Genomic DNA, 18873 nt, shown 5'->3' with positions numbered 1-18873 from the left:
TTTTAAAGTAGTTAGCTTTGACCGTAAATAACAATGAGGGCAACCTGCAACTTACCAGCTACTGGTACGACGGAGTTGACCTGCTGCTGAGCTGATTTCAAGACTGCAGCTGATACCGGTGGTGGACTGCCCACACTTCCTGGCATGATCTGTCCAGACTGCAGACCGTGCAATACGGGGTTCGGCTTGCCAGGCGGCGGTGAAGGGTTTAATTGATGCTGCTGAGGCTGCAGATGTGCTGGTAGTTTCTGCTGCAGTAGCATGCCAGGATGGGTGGGCATAATAATTCCGTGAGGAGGCATTTGCACCTGGGCTCCCTTGGGTTGATTGTTTTGCTTATACAAATGCTGTTGTTGCTGCTGCTGAACGGCTGACAGAGTGGGTGTCAAAACAGCGGGTGCATAGCTGTAGTTCGGTTTAGTCAACTGCAGGTGAGGTCCTGTTGATGAAGTAGGTGGTAGCTGCTGTTGTTGCGGCTGAGGCACCACCGACGCCTTTGAGCTGACCACATGCAATATTTGCGGTGGGGCTGCTGATGCCGCTTGCTTGATCAGCACCGTTTGCTGCTGCGGCTGCTGCTGCGGACTACCAGCAGCTCCTGGCCCCAGTTGTTGCTGCTGGCCAGGAACTCTTGGTGAGTGCGGCGAGTGTGCTGATGGCGGGGGCACGTTGACCTGAAGATGTTGTTGCTGCTGCAGGTGACGTGCAATGATCTGGGGCTGCACTAGTTGTTGATTTCCTGTAGTATCTGTGAGCAGCATGTGACCGGAATGCGGTGGATGCTGTGGTGGAGGAGCTACTGTTTGCTTTGTGGGCGTCAATTGCTGCTGGATATTCTTTTCCCTATTCAGCACGTGAGCCTTAAGTGGTTGAGGTGGCCTAACAGTGCTATGCTGCGCATGCTGTAGCACAGTGGGCAGGGGATTCTGCTGCAGAATGATGGGTTGCTTCGGAGGAGCCACCAGCTGCGGTTGTGGATGCTGAATAACCTGCGGGGGGTTTCCTTTCACCAGAACACTTACAGGTTTATTCAGCAAAGCGGCTGCTGCCGCCGTTTCAAGCTGTACTGATTTTCCTAAGGCTGTTATGGGATTTGGAAGTCCGGATGGAATCAAAGTAGTATTTATCTGTAAATTAGCTTGTTGTTGTGGTGGTTGTTGCGGATGTTGTTGCTGTTGCTGCTGTTGTTGTAGTTGCGGGGTAGGAGCTGCTTGACCGTCTTTATTGCTGCTGTTGGCAGGTGCAGCAGCGGTAGCTGCAGGAAGATTACCCTCCTTGCCCTGGGGCATTCCAGCGGTGATGACTCCCGTGACGGGGTCAACTAGAGCCTTGCTGACCGCATCCGCTACCCCACCTGTTATCTTTTGAGTGGCAGGAGCGGCCGTCTGGTGCATTGGCAGTCCCCCGCTCGGAATGGATGAGTTGATAGCCTGGTAGGATTCAATCTCTGCTGCCGCAATAGCTTTCTTCTTAGGATGTTGAGGCATTGTAGGTTTAACGGGGACCATGGCTGGCACAGGAACGGTAACCGGGACAGGTACACTAACAGGCGCTGGTGTAGAAACTGGTGCCACAACAGGAACCGGTTCCACTTCCTTCGTATCTAATTGGGGCATATGCGGCTCGACACCAGCACCTTCTGATGGTGGCAAAAGACTGGATGAAGTTACGCCAACCGCTGCATTAGACGCTGGTGCTTCCTCAACCAAGTTTACAGTTTGTTCACCGATTGTTTTTCTGTCCTTTGAACGCCTTGGGCGCCCCACTGCATTAATGATCTGTACCGCATCCGCCTTTTTGGCCTGAGCATTTCTGCCAGAACGACGTGGTGGAGTTTGTGCGCCTTTGGGCAAATGTGGTCCTGTTCCAGTTGGCGTGTTGGTATTTCGCACCACATCTTCAATGATATCGTCTACTGTGCTGCGATCCTCCTTTTCCTGTAGGCGGCGAGATTTGCGTGTGTTACAAGACTCTGAGTTGTCTCCTCCGATTGTATCAATATTTGATGAAACTTCTGGTTGCTGCTGCTGCTGCATCGTTTGCTCCATTTCACTAATATTCTTAATCGAGGGTTGCGTTTTATTGATGGTAAGGATGAGTCGTGGTCGTTGGTCCTCAGCAATGGGGGCAACAGAAGAGATTGTCTTGGTCTTGGGCTCTTCACCACCGTCTTCATGAAACTCGTAGATATCCTGACCAGTTCCTAATTGACTTGCGACTTGATTTTGTCCTTGCGCCTGGGTCAGGGCTTGATTCCTGGCTTTTTTCTCTGCGGCTGTCAGCACAGAACTGGTAGGAATAGGTGCTGGCTGTGCAGTCGTAGGTGTAGCCGACGTCACTATTTCCATTCCCTTTCGCTGCATATCGAGTTGCTGCTGCTGAAGCTGCTGTTGCTGCAAGAGTAGATTCCTTGGAGGACGTCCTTTCCTGCCTCTGGTTACAGGAGCTGTTACTGGCTTTCTTAGCCTGGTTTGCACCCCATTGTCACCTGGTTGCACTACCAATGAATCCACTCCAGGCGGCGCAGCTGTCACCGAGGTGAGGGGGAATCCTCCCACTTTCTTCGCTCCTCTTGGCTGGCGTCCTCTCTTGGCGCTGCCTCCCCTTCCTGGAGGTCTCCCAACAGTGGGTACAGCTGGCTTTGCAGGCGGCAATTGCCTGGTCTCCGTCTCGTCTTCTGTATCATGATCGTTTGAGCTGTTCACACTCATAGAAGTAGTGGGTAGAGGCGTCTCTTGGGCCACAGAATGATTTACAGGCTGCGGATTCGGATTCGGAATAGGAGCCGGTGCAATTGCCTGCATTTCCCCTGTTCGCTTTCCATCCTTACTAGCCAATGGAGTATCTAATTTTTTAATTACACTGTCTATATTTACCTCCTTAGCTGACCAGTAATCGCTGTCAACTTCCTTGGAGTCCTGCTCGATCAACTCATCCTGCTTGGGCTGCGAAATCTTAATCAGATTCTCCTCAGTTAACAGGGAGCCAACCGTATTTGCCGAGACTACCGCCAAACCTGTGGTAGGAGTGGGTGTGCGAATCACCGAGACACTTTCCGATGTCTTTAGGGTTGACATAGCCTGTGTTGGTTCCACATGACCAGGTGGCGTGATATCCTTGCCCTGGTTTTGGGGATAGTGTATGGCATTCCCTTGAGCTTGCGGTGGTGGAACTTGATTTTGTGCAACAATATGTTGTTGCACAATTAATTTCGGTGTACTTTGTATCACATTTAGAGGCGTTTGTAGAGGAAGATTTGCTCCTGGCGAGGACTGCTGCTTCTGATGTGGATGAACTGACGACGATTGCTGGTGTGGCAACTGTTGCTGTTGGTTTGGCTGTGCATGAGGTCCAACTCTTGTTAATATGGCGGGGGGCTGGGCTCCCTGACTAACAGAAACCAAAGTGTTCGGTTTACAAGGCGAACTGTGGGGCAATTGTTGAGTATGTTGCTGCTGAGACACACTTCGCGCAGGGAGCGGTGAGCCATGTTGTTGAGATGCAAATATCGACGGAGAAACCCCCAAGTGCCCGACTCCTTGAGGCGACTTTTGCTGTTGCTGGGGACCGTGCATTTGCTGTAGCTTTTGTATTTGCTGCAGCTGCTGTTGTTGAGCCTGATGTTGTTGGTTCAACTGCTGCTGAGATGGATGTTGCTGCTGGGGTAGGTGCTGTTGTTGTGCCTGATTCTGCTGTTGTGCCTGGTGTTGCTGAATCTGTTGATTAAACTGCGGCTGAGCTGGATGCGGTTTTGGAGTCGCATGTTGTTGGGCATGAATTTGTTGATTCAAATGTTGCTGACTTTGATGTTGTTGTTGGGTCTGGTGTTGCTGCTGTGCTTGTTGGTGGTGCTGAGCCTGATGCTGCTGTTGCATTTGGTGCTGCTGGGCTGATGATAATTGTTGCGCCTGACCGTGAAGTTGTTGCTGCTGCATGTGTTGCTGTTGCTGTCGTTGTATCATTTGCTGATGCATGAACTGCTGCATGTGCTGGTGCTGATGTGCAGTCATCTTGGCTATCACCTGTGGCGAATGTTGCTGCTGCTGGTTCTGGTGGGCATTTCCATGCACGTTCTTGTGTGGCGGAAGGCTGCCCAAGGGAGGCGAACTAGCCACCTGCGATTGGGTTGCTTGTTGAGGCTGTACGGTAACCACTTTACTTATGATCGTCGGATGATGTGGCACCTGTATTGGCGGCATTTTTTGCAGCGGCATAGTCATCAACTGCGGTGTCGTCTGCACCTCAGCCGCAGATTTCGGCGAAGGTTGTTGGGGTACCTGCTGTTGTTGTGGCTGTTGGGTTCTGGGCTGGTAACTGTTTAGTTTGCTGGTGGTAGGCGAATTGCTGCTGGCCAACACTCGAGTCGTGGGACTTGCCAATGGACTAATGTTGCTACTTTGCGGGCTGGTCATTAGCGCATGTTGCTGCTGGGCCTGCTGAACCTGTTGCTGAGGTGGAGGTTGGCTTGCCATAGGACGCCCAACAGGACTCAATTGACCCACCAGGCGATTTTGGGCTACACCACGACCTGGTGAGTGAAGCGGACTGTGCGGAGATGGGGCCCGAATGCCAACCATATAAGTTCCAGGTTGCTGAGGATGATGTGACTGCTGAGGAGACAACACCATTTGGGGCACCACAAAGTGAGGCGTTTGTTCTGGTATAGATATCGTTGGCGGTTGCATAATCAAGGATTGTGTCCGGATTGTTTGCTGGGGTGTCATTGGACCCTGCTTGGGAGTTGAAGCCTGCGGCATGGTATTCTGACTTGCAGTTGGACTTCCAAATGATATGGATGCAGATGCTGAAGCTGTAGTAGACGCAGCACTCGAGCTTGAGCAACTGCTCATCACATTGGACAGATCCAAGTTGATGACTGAATTTGGATTTACGCCGCTTCCCGCTGACTGCGGTGCAGGCAAGACGGTCTGCACAGGCTGAACCAAAGGCTGCTGGAGTTTGCTGATAGTTGGTGGTTCAATCTTAACAGGGGAAGAGGATAAGCCTGCGGGCACTGTTTTTGGTGGATCCAAAAATGGCAGCTTAGTAATCACGGAAGGTTGCGGGGCGGACTCCTTGCTGAGCTTCGATTTAGACTCTACGTTAGGTATGTCTATATTCGGTGTTTCTCTGAGAGTAGGACTGCTATTGCTAATGGATTTTTCCGGCGACGATGAGCTCTGAACAGTCTCATCAATCTTAAGACTAGGTCCACTGCTATCCGCTTCATCGGGATTCTCTTCTGTGTCCGTATCAATCTGCAGATCCCTTTCTGACTGCGGAGTATCGGCCTTGATGTCCATCATATCCTCGTGTTTTAAGCTTTGTACTGCCTTGTTGAGTTCTTCTGGATCCAAGACCTCAACGACACGTTCTGACTCAATTTCTGGCTCAGGATCGGCGTCTGGTTCAGCCTCTCTTTCGGGGTCCATTTCGGGTTCCTCCAGAATGGACGCAGGCTCTCCAGCGGTTTCGATCGCTTTTGCGGCTAAAGCTGCCTCTTCATCGGGTTCTGCTATGACTAAAGTTGGTGTTTCCAATTCATTTACAGAGCTCATTTCATCCATGCCATCGAGTGAGTAATCCGTCGTAGAGGAAGTTCCAAAACTTTCCCCCAATAGGGCGGATACGGCACTCTCAGTCTCCTCCTGAGAGATGGTCACGCGGGACTTGCTTTCCTCTAACTTATCCAAAGGTTTTGTCGCGCGTGGAGGGGAAGCCACCGGAATTTTAGGCTCATCTGTCATGTTATCGAGTAAGGATGTTGCATGTAATTCTGCGGAAATGGATTGCACGGCCGATTCACTAATCCTATCGTCAAGCTGACCATCGAACCCGGGAATGAAGCTTTCCTTCTTCTTGCTTTGAGCGGTAGCACTAGTAGGCGAATTATCTAATCCGGGGGCTGCAGCTACTGCTGCACTGGCTCCCGCTGCTGTTGAAGATGTAGGAGTGGTAGCCAAAGCAGAAGAGGAACTCACTGTACCACTGCTTACAGGTGTTTCTGCAGACTGAGTGGAGAGCATGGAACTGTTGGTTATAGTTGGTGTTTTGGGTATGGGACTAATTAGGCGGGGTTTCTCTCGCGAAGGAGTGAGAGCTTCGTTTCCACGACTCGAGGGCGTTGTAGGTTTCGCTTTCGGGGTGTGCAACAAATCATCGTCATCGTCACCAATTAGACATGGTAAACTTGGAGATGGCTTACAGACGGGAGGCGATGAGGCGTGCTTGGCGTCTAATTGCAGGTCTGCATGCTTGCTTGCAGCTTGAACGTTGACAGTAAGCTTTCCAGGAGTAGGCGGTGCGGACGAGGTGGGAGCCACATTTGGCAGGGATTCCCTTCGCTGTTGTTGCAGCAACTTTTCTTGCTTTTCCTCCTTAGACCGCTTCTTCTTCTTTTTCTTGTCTTTACTCTTATGCTGCTCCTGCTGCTCCGGTTTGACGCCCTGTTTCGTCATCTCCACTGAGTTGTTGTCTTCGTTGTCAGAGAATCGGAATACATCCGCCATATCGGATCTATATGTGGTGGCCGTTGAAGGAGTGGCTTCTTCTGAAATCGGCTTGGTATCAAAGTCACTCATTAGTTGAGCCTCTAGAGCCCTCCCTGCTTCATCCATATCTACGCTGTTATCATCATCCACCTTAGTTTCAGCCTTGGAAGATTTCTGGTGAGTTTGATTTTGCTGTTCTCGCTGAGATTTTTCTCGTCTCTTTTTCTCGCGCTTCTCTCTCCGATGTCTTTCCCTTTCCGCATGAGAAGATGAGCTGCTGCCACCCGACAGGCGACTTCTCTCCAGCTGCTGTTGCTGTTCAACCTCGTGCACTGGTAATTGGGTATGCGCTTCCTCATTCTTGCTGTTAGGTGTGGAAGGTTCTTGTTTGTACGTTTGCAAGGCAGCGGAGACAATTGGACCAGTAGTAGTTACGCAACTGGGTATAGTGTCCTTATTGGTTTCGGCTTGCTCGGGGAACTGCGATTCTTCTTCATCGGAAATAATGCCAAATATAAACTCCATCTTATCCTCTCCCCTCTTTGAAGTTTGGACTGTCAAAGGCGCTGACGTTGGAGTGGCAGGCAAAGAAGGTGAAGTAGAGGGATGGGCTCCTCCTGAGTTGTATATTTTGGCAGTTGAGGAACTATCAAGGCTCTTCGATTTCTTTGACTTTTTAAGTCGATGACGCTCTTCTTTCGTTAATTTTTCGGAACTTGTGTCATTGGTGGTAGGCGAATTGGGTACAGTGGATTCCGTCATGTTCCTAAGCTTCTCACGTTTCTTCTCCTTCCTTTCCTTGTGCTTCCTCCTTTCGCTGGCTGAAATCTCTAACGGCAGCGAAGCACACTCAGTTTTTAGCTCATCAAAACTATCGAACTTTGTCTTGCACTCGGAGGAAGAATGAACATCAAATATGGAAGGCGTTAACGGGGTCACCACCAAAGGAGTTTGAGTTGCTGAGGTATCCGCTGTGGAAGAGGATTTCAAACGTCTCTTGCTCTTTTTGTGTTTTTTGCGAGTTTCTGGAGAGTACTCTTTAAGCTTTCCAGTATAGGCGTATGCAGAAGAATTATAGAAATCTCCAAGCTCTTTCTTTATCTCTCGTTCCGTCTTCAATTTGCGCTCCTCTATTGAGGAATTTGAATCATGCCGAGACTTGAATTTCTGTTCTTCGTCGGAAAGCTGTTCTCGCTTGATTTCCTGAGCAGGAGTTGTAGGATGCTCTTGCTTAATAGTTAAATCAGGAGCCGGCTGGGATTGTGACTCAGAATCAGATGCAATTCTAGTGGAGTTGGAGTTCCTTTTACCAAAATGGCTATGCTTCATCACATTCCTCCTGATTTCATCTTCGGAGCTATCATCACCATCACAAAGCCTCCTTAAATTCTGTTGCATCTGACGTACTCTGTTAGCATCAGCTATTGAGCTTGCTTCCTGTTGATCATGATCTCCGTGCTCCGCATCCGAATCGGAGGAAATTCGCCGTTGGTGCGTCTCCTCATCGTCATCATCATCGCTGCTAGACAGTCCAGGATAACGACCATGGAAGCTGCTACTACCACTATTTCGATGTTGTCGATCCTCGAATTCAGTGTCCGAGTCCCCATCATAGCTAGTAGAGCGCTTCTTTTTGGCACGAGATTGCTTCAGCTGCGAGAATTTCGCCTTGATCTTTTTTTCCTCTGCCTGCCGTTGCATATTCTTGCAGCTCCTGGCTTTTACTTTGTCGTACATAGAGACATTTGGACAATCATCCGGGATATCGAATATGGAATGCTTCTTGGAGGCATCATCTGTGTCGTCAGAATCTGCCGAGCTCAACATCATCAGTTTGGCGCGAAGCGATTTAGATGAAGAGTGATGCCCTTCGTCAGACCCCCGTGATGACTTCCGCTCCACACTCCGCCTGTGGTGTTGATGGTGGAGTTTTCCGCTCGAAGTATTAGTGGCTGCTGAACTGAGCTCTCCAGCGGATCCACTTCCCGCAGCAGAGATTCTCCTGTGAGGATTATGATTATGCTGCAGTGGTGTATGCTCTTCATCTGTATTCGTGGATTCCGCCACCGACTGCCGCTTTTTTTCCCGATGGTGATGATGATCTCGTTTACTTTTATGCCTAGAAGATGAACTATTTGCATGACTACTGGAGTGCTCCCGCTCCTTTTCTCTTTTGGGTTGAAGAGGCTGCTGCTCCTCCTCACTTGTATTTATGTGCTGCTTGGCTTGGGAAATGGAATCTACCACCACTTCAATGGAGGAGTTTGTTTCAATGGAACTGGCACTGCCTTTTTGATGATGTTTATCCCGTCGATGGTGATGTTTTGAGGACGAGGCGGAACTACCACCGTGGGGCCTTGAAACGTGTGAACTACCATTTTTCTCTTCTTTGGAACTACTGCTCTTGTGTTCCTTGGAGTCCCGACGATCGTTTAATCTTTGATTACTGCTGTGAACCGAGATGTTCTGGGAGTTCTCCATCCTTATGCGCTTTACATAATCCTCATGATGAGCTTGATGACTCGATCCTCCGCAAACTCCACCTCCTCCAGCACTGTGGTTGCTTTCCTGCGAGCTGAGACGTCTCTTATGCAGGCGAACTGGGGAATTTCTAGACAACTTCCTCGAGCGTTCCTTTGAGGTGTTGTCTGAAGGGGTTGATGGAGATGCACTTGGAGTTCCTGGAGTAATGGTGTCCATGGCATTTTCCTTGTTGTGCTGACAGTCGCTTGCGGTGAGGCTACTAACCTCGCTGGTGATATCCATTTTGCTCTTTTGGTACGAAGATAGCTCACGCATCCTTCCTGCACGACCTTCTAGCTCAACATCCATAGCTCGGCGAGATTGTTCCTTCTCTCGATGCTCTCTTTCGCGTTGATCCTTTTCGCGGTGAAGCTCTTTCTCCCTTTGCTCCTTTTCACGCATCTCCTTTTCCCTCAGCTCCTTCTCCCTATTGTCTCTCTCTCTTTGTTCCTTTTCGCGCAGATCTTTTTCACGGATCTCCTTTTCTTTTTGTTCCTTATCACGCAGCTCCTTTTCTCTAAGCTCTCGCTCTTCTCTTTCCTTTTTTTCGCGATCCTCTTGGGCCTTCTTCTCGCGTTCTCTTTCTTTTTCCTCTTCTTTAGCTTTTCGGTCTTCCTTTTCTCTTTCCTCCTGCAGAGCCTTACGTTCCTTTTCCTCCCTTTCAACCTGCTTACGCAGATCCTTTTCTCGCTTGTCTTTTTCCTGACGCTCCTTTTTCTCTCTTTCATGGCGCTGGTTCTTTTCAGCTTTGTCCGCCGTCTCATCGGCCTCACTGGAGTCGTCTTCAATGCGGGGAGTAGCTGACTTGGAGGACTGGGAGGTAGACGAGTTCTTTCGCTTATCAGAGGACGATGCATTTTTCTCAGACTTCTTGGTTTTCTTGTCACTTTCCGATCTATTGTTGTGCTTGCTGTGCAATTTGTCGTGGCTGCTGCTGACCTTCTTAGAGCTGGAACTCGATGATTGGGATGTGGAGGTGCCACTTCTTTTTGTCTGCTCTTCCTCGCCAAAGGTCGGCTGTTGTGGCTTTTGTACGTGTATCGCTGCTGAGGCTAAGGAACTGTTACCGTTGGACGTTGTTGATGAAATAGGTGCAGATGTATCCACAGTAGCTGTTGCTGATTCCAAGGAAGAGCTGCTTGTGGTGCCTACGTTTGTACTACCTGGCACTGAAGCAGATTTCTGAAGCTGAACTCTCGCTGGCGATGACTGAGGACCATCTGGCACGCTTAAGCTCTTCGTAAGACTGCTTCCAGAACTCTGGCCAGCTAACCTAGATGGTTTTCCCATTTCCGGAAGAGGTGGAGGTGCAGGCTGTACAGCTGGAGGAGGCGCAGCGGTGTTCGGTAAAGGCGGGTGACTGGGAAACGGATACTGCAATCCCTTTGTGGGTCCCGAATTTGCTGCTGGTGAGGATGAGGAGACAGCAGTTCCCCCACTGAGTCCTGCACTTGCCGTCCCTGGTGCTGCAGGTTTGGTAAGTTGACCGAGGCTTGCGGTTGTAACTCCACCCACCGAAGGCGAGGGCGATGGGCTGTTGTAGGGAGACATCGAAGCTTGAGGAGAGTTCATGGGCGACAAGCTACTTAGTCTTTGAAGCAATCCTGCCGATTTGCTACATGTTGAGTTGCCCAATCCACCACTACAGCTTCCAATAATTGGAGTGGTCTTGGTAGCCGCGAGATTGGGCAAAGCAGGTGAGGTGTTTCCGCTGCATGGCCCGCCAGGATGTCGGGATACATTAGCGATCAGTGAAGATCCTGCAACGATATTGGAACTCGATCCCAATGCGAAATCAGAGCTGGTTGGATCGTACCATTGGTTTTTATTTAGTCGTTGAAAATCGTCATCAAAAACGCTTTTCTTGGCCAGCACAGATTTGACAATGTCCGAGGGCTGCAGCTCATCTATATCCAAAAACTTGTGCCGTGAATTGCTCGCTGAACTGGATACTGTGCCACTTGAACTGTTGCTATTTCCGGATCCCGAGCTGGTCTGATGAGAGTTTAGACCAGTACCCAAATTCATGTGCATGGAGAGCTGCCATGAAGGCGTGACACTAGAGGGTGTATGACCGGAAATATGTTCTCTACTGCTTCCCCCAGACCATCGTTCATAGTTTTCCTCAAAGTTGCGCAGTCTTTCATCCAGTGAAGGACTTCCTCCGGCATTTTGGCCAGGTACATCCGAATCGCTGGAGTTGGAACTCAGTGATCGTGGACGTGCTGGACTAGCCATCAAGCAAGTGTTGGAAGATGAGGATCCGTGCAATTGCTGCGACTGTTGTTGGTGATTATGCTGCTGATTTTGGTGGTGTGAAGAAGAACGCCAATATCGCGAGGATGGGCTGGGCAGGAATGTGGATCCAGAACAGGAGCCCATCCCCTGACTGGCGTTAAGACTAGAGTTGTTAAGGGAGCATGCCGAGGAGGAAGCAGCTCCTACGCCCCCTAACCCTCCGGAGGATCCTCCTCCCAGTTGCTGCTGCAGATAGCTGTTTCCCGCTCCTCCTCCAATGCCTCGCGACTGCTGTTGTTGGAAGAAAAGCACTCCGAATTTCGGAAGAGGGAGCCACATCACATCCCTGTTTCTCTCCCGAACTCTTTCTCTGGGCGGAGGCAATCGACGTGGCTCTGTGGGCAGCACTTCAGGTCGCTCATCACACAGCGGCGTACCAGGGCGAGATCCATCCGCACTTTCGCCACCGCTAGCTTCGTGTGAGTGATGGGAATGTAGCTGATGTCCCCTGCCTCTGGAGACATGATGATGGTAGTCATCCGCAGGAGTTAGACTACTTATCCCACCCAATCCAGACCCACTAGCACTATTAGTTGTTGAGGATGAGCTGGGTTGTTGCATAGTAGTGGTCACTCGTCTTCTCTTTGCAGCCAGCGAGGCATTCATCATGTGCTGCTGATCCATGCTGCTAGCTCCAACGATTCCGTGCCGGAAAGCCGAGGAACTAGAGAGCGCCGACAAAGCTCCCACATCGATGGACGGGCGCCGGCAGCTGAGCATCATTGATGGGGGAGCCGAAGGCAGGTGACCAGGGAACTTCATGCTTGGGGAACCACTTGGGGTCTCGGAGACCCTTCGGATCTCGCTTTTGCGGTTTAGCGGATCGTGTATCACATCACAGTTGGACAGGGAGAGAGGGTTTGGCTTATTAATGCTGCTGTGCTCGCCAGTGGACTCCACCTAAATTAAAAGGATATTAACAAAAAGGAGTTGTTTTTAGATTTGAAAGGAAGAGGTATTGAAACTGTGCCGGTTTAATTGGTTTAGCATAAAAAGCAGAAGAAGAAAGGAAGCAAGCTTTGACAACAATCTTTTTCGACAGTTCCTAAAAATAGACGGACGGACGCGGATATATGGATTTGGCTGTTGGTACCTTTCAAGGGTATTAAAAATGTTCTATTACGAAATTAGCAACAGCGGCTTATCACAATTTTGTTCATGTAAACTAACTTAGAAGCCTGTCCATTTAAACCGTGGAACAAGTCGTATCCTTGTTTAAATATGTACTTACCCCGCTGGCATTGGAATGATGGTGGTGATGATGGTAATCCATTTTGATGCGCTTACGCGGACTGACCACGCCCTCATCACCACTGGACGGGCATTCCTCAACTTGTTCTGCCAATTGGAAACGTTGATTGTGCACGGGGTGCAAGTCTTTGGGTGTCTTACCGCAACGTCTCCTGCTGAGAATGCTGCTGCCGGATCCAGTAAACCCTTCAGTTCCACCCGCAGTTTGATTGTTGTTTAACGTTCCATCGATGGATTCTCCAACGGCTCCTGTAAGTCCAGTAAAACAATTTACACCTGTACCTTGTCGAGCGGTTACTGGGGAATCACAGCGGACATCTTCAAACTGCGTGGAATTTCCTGCACCTCCAGCTTTCTCCTCGGAGCTACGAAACCGCAGGCGACCCACTTCATTGAAGTCACAGTCGACGGTTTGACGCGCGTTACGAACCATTCGATGCCTTTGGGCCAGAGCGGCCGGAGACATAGGCATTGAACTTGAAGAGGAGCTAACCGCTGAAGGCATGGATGTGGTTGCTGACACTGTCCCGGAGGAGTTGGTATTACAGCTGACTATAGCGGACGCCAAGCTGGGAGCCGGCATCGCACTGCAGGCATTAGTACCAATATTTGAAATGATGATGGTGTTGGTGCTTTGGTTATTTAAATTGCTCGCGCTGGAGGCTCCGCTGCTTGCTCCTCCTGGCGTGTTGACGGGAGAGCAGTCATCGTTGGAGTTGTTCTGATGGCGGCTAAAGGAAGATGCGCGAGATCGAGATTGCAAAGAGGAGGCGCTCGACTCATAGCGACTAAAGCGCGAGTTAGAACCTAGATGAGAGGATTGCATAAATTAGTTTTTGAATTTAATTAAATTTGCAAACGATTATATTTACCCGAACTTTGTTGTTGCTGTTTCTCTTGCTTATCGTAAAATGCGTCCTGACACTCTCTAGATGCAAAATCCACTTGCAGCTTTCTGTTCCGCAAGATCGTTCCACGCATATCCTTTACCGCGGCTTGGGCGTTCTGCACTTGGTCGTACAGAACCAAAGCTAACTGTCTGTTCCTGTCAATGCTCACTTTAGTAACTGTCCCAAACCGTGTAAACTGCGACTGAAGAAACGACTCGGAGACCTTCTCGCCCACACCATCGATCCAGACGCAATTGGTGGGCATGGATTTTCCGAAGCCCAACTTTATTCGGTTGCTACCCAAGTGCTCACCGTCCATTTTGCGCATTGCTTTTACGACCGAGACAATGTCTGAATACTGACAGAAGGCATATGCATTCAGGCCCTGCTTCTTGATATCGATCTCAATAATCTCGCCAAACCCCTCGAAATGACCACGCAGTTCGCCGGCAGTAATGTCCTTTTCAAGGTTCCCGATAAAGAGTGTTCTTGTCGACTTGGGGTGATACTCATCCAGTTCGGCTTCGTAGGGACGAAACTCGTTGTCCTCGACATCATAGCCCTGGTACGGTTCCACTTCAATTTTGCAACCGAAGAAGTGTTTGTCATGAGAGACCTCCAACGCTTTTTCAACGTCATCCGGCTTCTTAAAGCAAACCAAAGCATAGCGTTCAGAATTTTGTCCTACAACCTTAACCCACGTAACCTTGCCGTGCTTTTTGTACTCATGAAATAGACCATCCTTGAGAGATGTGTCCGAGGAACGGGCGGGCAGATTGCGGACACGTATCGCTAGCGGGCGGTTGTCTTCGGAATGCACGACAGGATTGGCCGTCAGACAGGAGGATCCGCTGGAACTAGAGCTACTGCTTGAAGATGAGCTGGAGCCACATCCTCCTCCGACGCCTGCACTGCTGACAGTGCCAGCTGTGCCACTGGGATTTGAGTTGCCTGTAGGAGTAAAGCAGACATTTAATTAGAAATCTTTCTAATATTTTTTGAATGATCGGATTATTAATACTCACTGGTTACTGCGACAGACTGAAGGGTGCGACCGCTGCGCCCCTCTGCCATCGCACAATTGCCCGAAGACTGGACGGGACTGGACGCGTGCGAGTGGGATGAGGAGTGCGATGAGGAAGAGGAGCTGTGCGAACTGCTATAGCTACTCGGTGAGCGCGAGTGCGAGCGACTGGAGGAGGTGGTGCTGCGTCCGTGCAGGTTGTGTCGCGTCCGGATCGGATGCGTTGGCACCCCATTGTCCACGGCGGCGGCCAAAACAGCGGCGACATTTAGAATGTCACCGCTGGCTGTTCCGGAACCGGAATTGGAACCTACTCCCGCTTCTGCTCCAGATCCTAACCCCACCGATCCTGCTGCTCCAGATGCTATCGTGGGCATTGTGGGAGTCGCCGTGGTTATTGTATTATTTAAACTATTACTACTAAAACTATTGTTTGTGATTGTACTTGTCGTAGTCAAAGGAGTAGCTCCTCCAGCTCTTCCTGGTGATTCCGAACCAGAGCGTTCTCCTCCGCTTCCCGCTGCTCCTGCCCCCTTAAGTAGCTTATTGAGTTTGCTGCTGTGCAGAAGCATATTTCGTGAGGTGGCGGGGTTCAGTGAGTCATCCACAGCACTTCCCGCATAGGCCACGCTTCGATGCACTGCCGTGGTCTGCGATTGCGACTGAATCTGTAGCTGTCCTTGAGCAGTGGAGGGACAAGATCCGGCTCCTACTACTGGACTGCTGCTGTAGTGCGGGTGTTGAGGATTCTGAAGATGCGGATGCTGGTGGTGATGATGGTTGATCGGTGAGCTGCTCATTGTGAAGCCCACGGCTGCTGAGGCGCCGGCATTGCCACTGCCACCAGAACTTTTCAATTGGGCCGTCGTTGCAGCAGTGGCGGCTTCGTACCATGACTGTGGTGGAGCCACCCGCGCGCTCTGATGGTTCTGGTGGATATTCTGGGTGCTGCTGCGGTCGCCTAGCGCCTGTGGTACTCCCCCAGGTCCTGAGCCTACCAAACCTCCAGTCCCAGTTCCAGCTGCTCCCGATCCAGATCCTCCAGCTCCAGCTGTGCAGGCTGCTGTCGTCGTCGTCGTCGTGTTGCTGCTGTTGATGCCGCCGCCTTGAACGCTGGCAGAACCATTCCTGTACGGGCGATCTCGGTTGCGCGATCTCTCGGAAGACCCTCCTGCCGCCGATGCGAAGACTGACCCGGAGGCGCTCACGGACGAGGGACTGGAGTTTGAGTTGGAATTGGCCAAGGAAGTTGAGTTGTTCGCTTGATACTGAGTGACTAAGCGGCTGTTGGTGCGGTCGTAATAATTCCGTTCGAAGCTGTTTGTCGGTGGTTCCTCTGTAGACCTAAAATAATGTAGAACAAAGATAACTTTTAGTAACACATATAATAAATGTATTTGTTATGGTGATCAAATAATGTAAAGGCTAAAATATATTTTAATTTTAGGGCATTATAATATAATATATTATTTATATAAAAACATATACATGTACATATTGTGCATATGTATGTATATATACACAATAAATATATTGAATTAGGGTTGCCATGTTAATCGATCACAGTTATTTCAACCACTTTGTTTTGCTCTTTATGAGCAATGTTCATCGCATTACCAATGTTCATGATGCTTGCCAGAATATTAACCCACCTTCGCATATTATTTATCGGTTCTCGCTTGGAAAATCGTTGTCGTTGTAAACTTTGCTACATTGGTAATCGAGGTTTAATTTCTCAGCCCCAGAATTGGGCGCCCCAAGATTTAGTGCTAGCATCGGGAATCGAGAATTTACCGAATCTATCGCTTTTCTCGTTTATCTGTTTCTGATTTCTTCTTACTACTATTGATAAATCGGCACTAAGAAAAATTTCACTTGGTCAAATAAATAAACGGGCGCCAAATAAACTGACGTGCGACTTAATCCGCCAACTTCTTCCTTTATTTGTCTGCGTCTGTTTACGCGGCTACACATACGAACAAATATCTCACACACTGATGCGTTTGCACACACGTACACTGCTACGAAGAAGTACAAACACAGAAGCAAAAAAGCCGGGACCGGGAGAGCCACGTTTTTCTTTGTTGCTTTATTAAAAACCAACCGGTTTTAAATGTTAAATATTTTATTATTCCGCCACTATAGCACGGTTTAAGGCTTGCCTTACGTTATTTGTCTTTGCGATTTGCTCTTCATTTAATAAATAGTTCGTCACCTCAGCTCATTTCGCTCACTGACCACCGATTTCATTTTGTGCCGATATTCGCGTTTAGAGCTGCCAGACTGTCTGTTACTACCGTAACGTAAGCCACTCTTTGGCGTAACGTAACCCCTTAACGTAGAATCATGTAAAAATCGTGTCAAATTCCTCTTGTACATTTTTCCAGAGCCATTTATTGTTTCTTTTCAAATAACTTTTTATTTTGTTTGGCTGCACCTTATTCTTACGTTGTTGAATTTTTTGTTTACGTTTAGTTGTATTTATTACTAACATAACATAAACTCTTTCAAATTTTGGGTCACAACACCACGATACCCTTTAAAACAGCTATTTGTAACAAAACAAGTTATCTAACCAGATGTTTTTCATTTTGTTTAAAATAAATTATTAAAATTTTGTTTTGATAAGAACTAAATTTCCATTTTTCATAGTGGTAAAAATTGTATAATTGTAAACCGAATGAAACTCGGAAGAGGGCAGGTAAAAATATAAAAGTTGTTACCTGAAATTACGAGATACAATGCGATTACAGACGCAAAAATCAACCCCCATATAAATTAATGCGCAAAAGGCTCGTTTCATTCCAAAAAAGTCTATTGAATGGACAACGGGTTCAGTTGTACATCGTTCTCGGGTTAAAAGAATAAATTTCCTACTAAAAATAATATAGTGGCAAAAAGCAACCGCTTATTTAATAGTACCAGTTTTTGACGGCTTTTAAAAACGAAACCACCGTGTGAGACGTTTTCTTAGTATCTGTCGGATACTCAAGATTTTATGCTTAGATCGCATTTACTTAGATAGATATTTTGTAGAATGATCACAAACGCGTTAAATTACAGAGACAATACTTGAATAACAGTGTACAGAATTTAAAAGAAATATTCATACATTCTTGTAGGTATTGTAGGTACCAATATTTTCTTATGATCTCATTTTTTTATAATTACGATTGTTATGATTATGAGTGTTCTTCGACAAGTATTTAATATTGCCGTGACAGCTCTGACTTATATAGAATATAGCAAAAATCGTAATCCCTATTTAGCCAGAACCAGATCATATTTCGACCGCATATAATGCCAAAGCTGATGAATTGAAGCCATCCTAGCTAGGCTGCGCTGATCTCAAGCCCTCAGAAGCTGCTGGAATGAATATTTTTTAAAGCCGCATTAAGCGCTTTAAGCTACAGCACTTAGAATATGGCCAAACGCATCATGCAGCAGGAAGAAACTGTTTACTGCATGTACATATGTACTGAGTATATGCACAGGGATGGTGGTGGTGGTTGTGGAGCTGAATGCTGCAGTTTCCAGCCCTCTGCTCAGGTCACAGCATTTGGCGAGCAGCGACAGAAGCAGAGGCAGAGGCAGAGAATTCGACTGCAGCAGCAGAGGACGTGCCAGACAAAGTGGCTGTGGTGCACATAGCTCGGGGCCTAACTCAGGCCGGTGGCAGTGAAGTGTGGTACAGTCTTTACTAAATTTATGGTAAATTCTTATATAAAATAACTTATATTTTGAGCTTTGCTAAGAGATGGTCCGAAAAGATATTTACCTTATGAAAATGTATGTGCTGTTTAAGGAAAACGCAGTTCGGAGGCGGAACAGGGTGTATGATGAGCAGAGGAGAATGATTGTCCGGCATGCGCAGTTGAGGCCATCGGAAAAATCAATTCAGCTAAAAGAGCGCCCGGTTCAAGGAATTGCAGGGCCACACCAACCAAAACAACGACAACGAGAACAACAACAACGCCAGTAATAACAACATTACTGCGCAACATTTGTTGCGCCCAGGAGAAAACGGGAGGCGGTTGGCGGAGGCGAGCTTGCGGCCAGTCGAAGAAGCGCCGTCGCCCAAAACCGCCCATTGAACAACAACCTCGAAGGTGGGTGGACATTTTTGGGCGTCTGTAAATTGCATTACTGCCATGCTTGCAGTGCTACTGTGGTTGCGGGAGAGCTTATGTAATACATGTCCAAGAAGATGACTGCGCAGTAAATGGCCGAATAGTCGGTGAAGTGAAAAACAAACCAAAGCAGCGGTATACTCTAAGGTTTTATACGAATTTTGATACTTTAAACGAAAAGTTCAAATACAAACCGAACAGCTGAAGACGGTATTAACAGTGAATTATCACTTTACCCTTTGTCAAAAAACTAGTTTTAAATAGAA

The 18873-nt window shown here is 48.4% G+C and overlaps 1 protein-coding gene across 7 annotated transcripts in view; it reads right to left on the bottom strand.

Annotated features, from left to right (window-relative positions):
- LOC6540971 (protein split ends) overlaps positions 1 to 18873 on the bottom strand; it is a 48346-nt gene that overhangs the window by 3667 nt on the left and 25806 nt on the right. For 2 of the 7 annotated variants that reach the window (XM_015159753.2, XM_026979608.1), the window contains exons 1-5: positions 16645 to 16798; positions 14479 to 15821; positions 13436 to 14404; positions 12544 to 13370; positions 56 to 12212 (exon numbers count right to left, since the gene is read on the bottom strand). In XM_015159753.2, coding sequence (XP_015015239.1) covers positions 56 to 12212; positions 12544 to 13370; positions 13436 to 14404; positions 14479 to 15821; positions 16645 to 16673 — 15325 coding nt within the window. In that variant the 5' untranslated portion in view covers positions 16674 to 16798. Of the gene's footprint in view, positions 1 to 55; positions 12213 to 12543; positions 13371 to 13435; positions 14405 to 14478; positions 15822 to 16129; positions 16799 to 18873 lie in introns of those variants that run through there. The other 5 variants (XM_015159751.2, XM_026979609.1, XM_026979607.1 and 2 more) reach the window with 5 other exon arrangements.

The sequence above is a fragment of the Drosophila erecta genome, unplaced genomic scaffold (assembly GCF_003286155.1).
Source record: "Drosophila erecta strain 14021-0224.00,06,07 unplaced genomic scaffold, DereRS2 tig00000055-arrow-pilon, whole genome shotgun sequence".
NCBI lineage: Eukaryota > Metazoa > Arthropoda > Insecta > Diptera > Drosophilidae > Drosophila > Drosophila erecta.
Note: the sequence above shows the minus strand (reverse complement) of the source record. Positions and strands in the feature narration are given on the sequence as shown.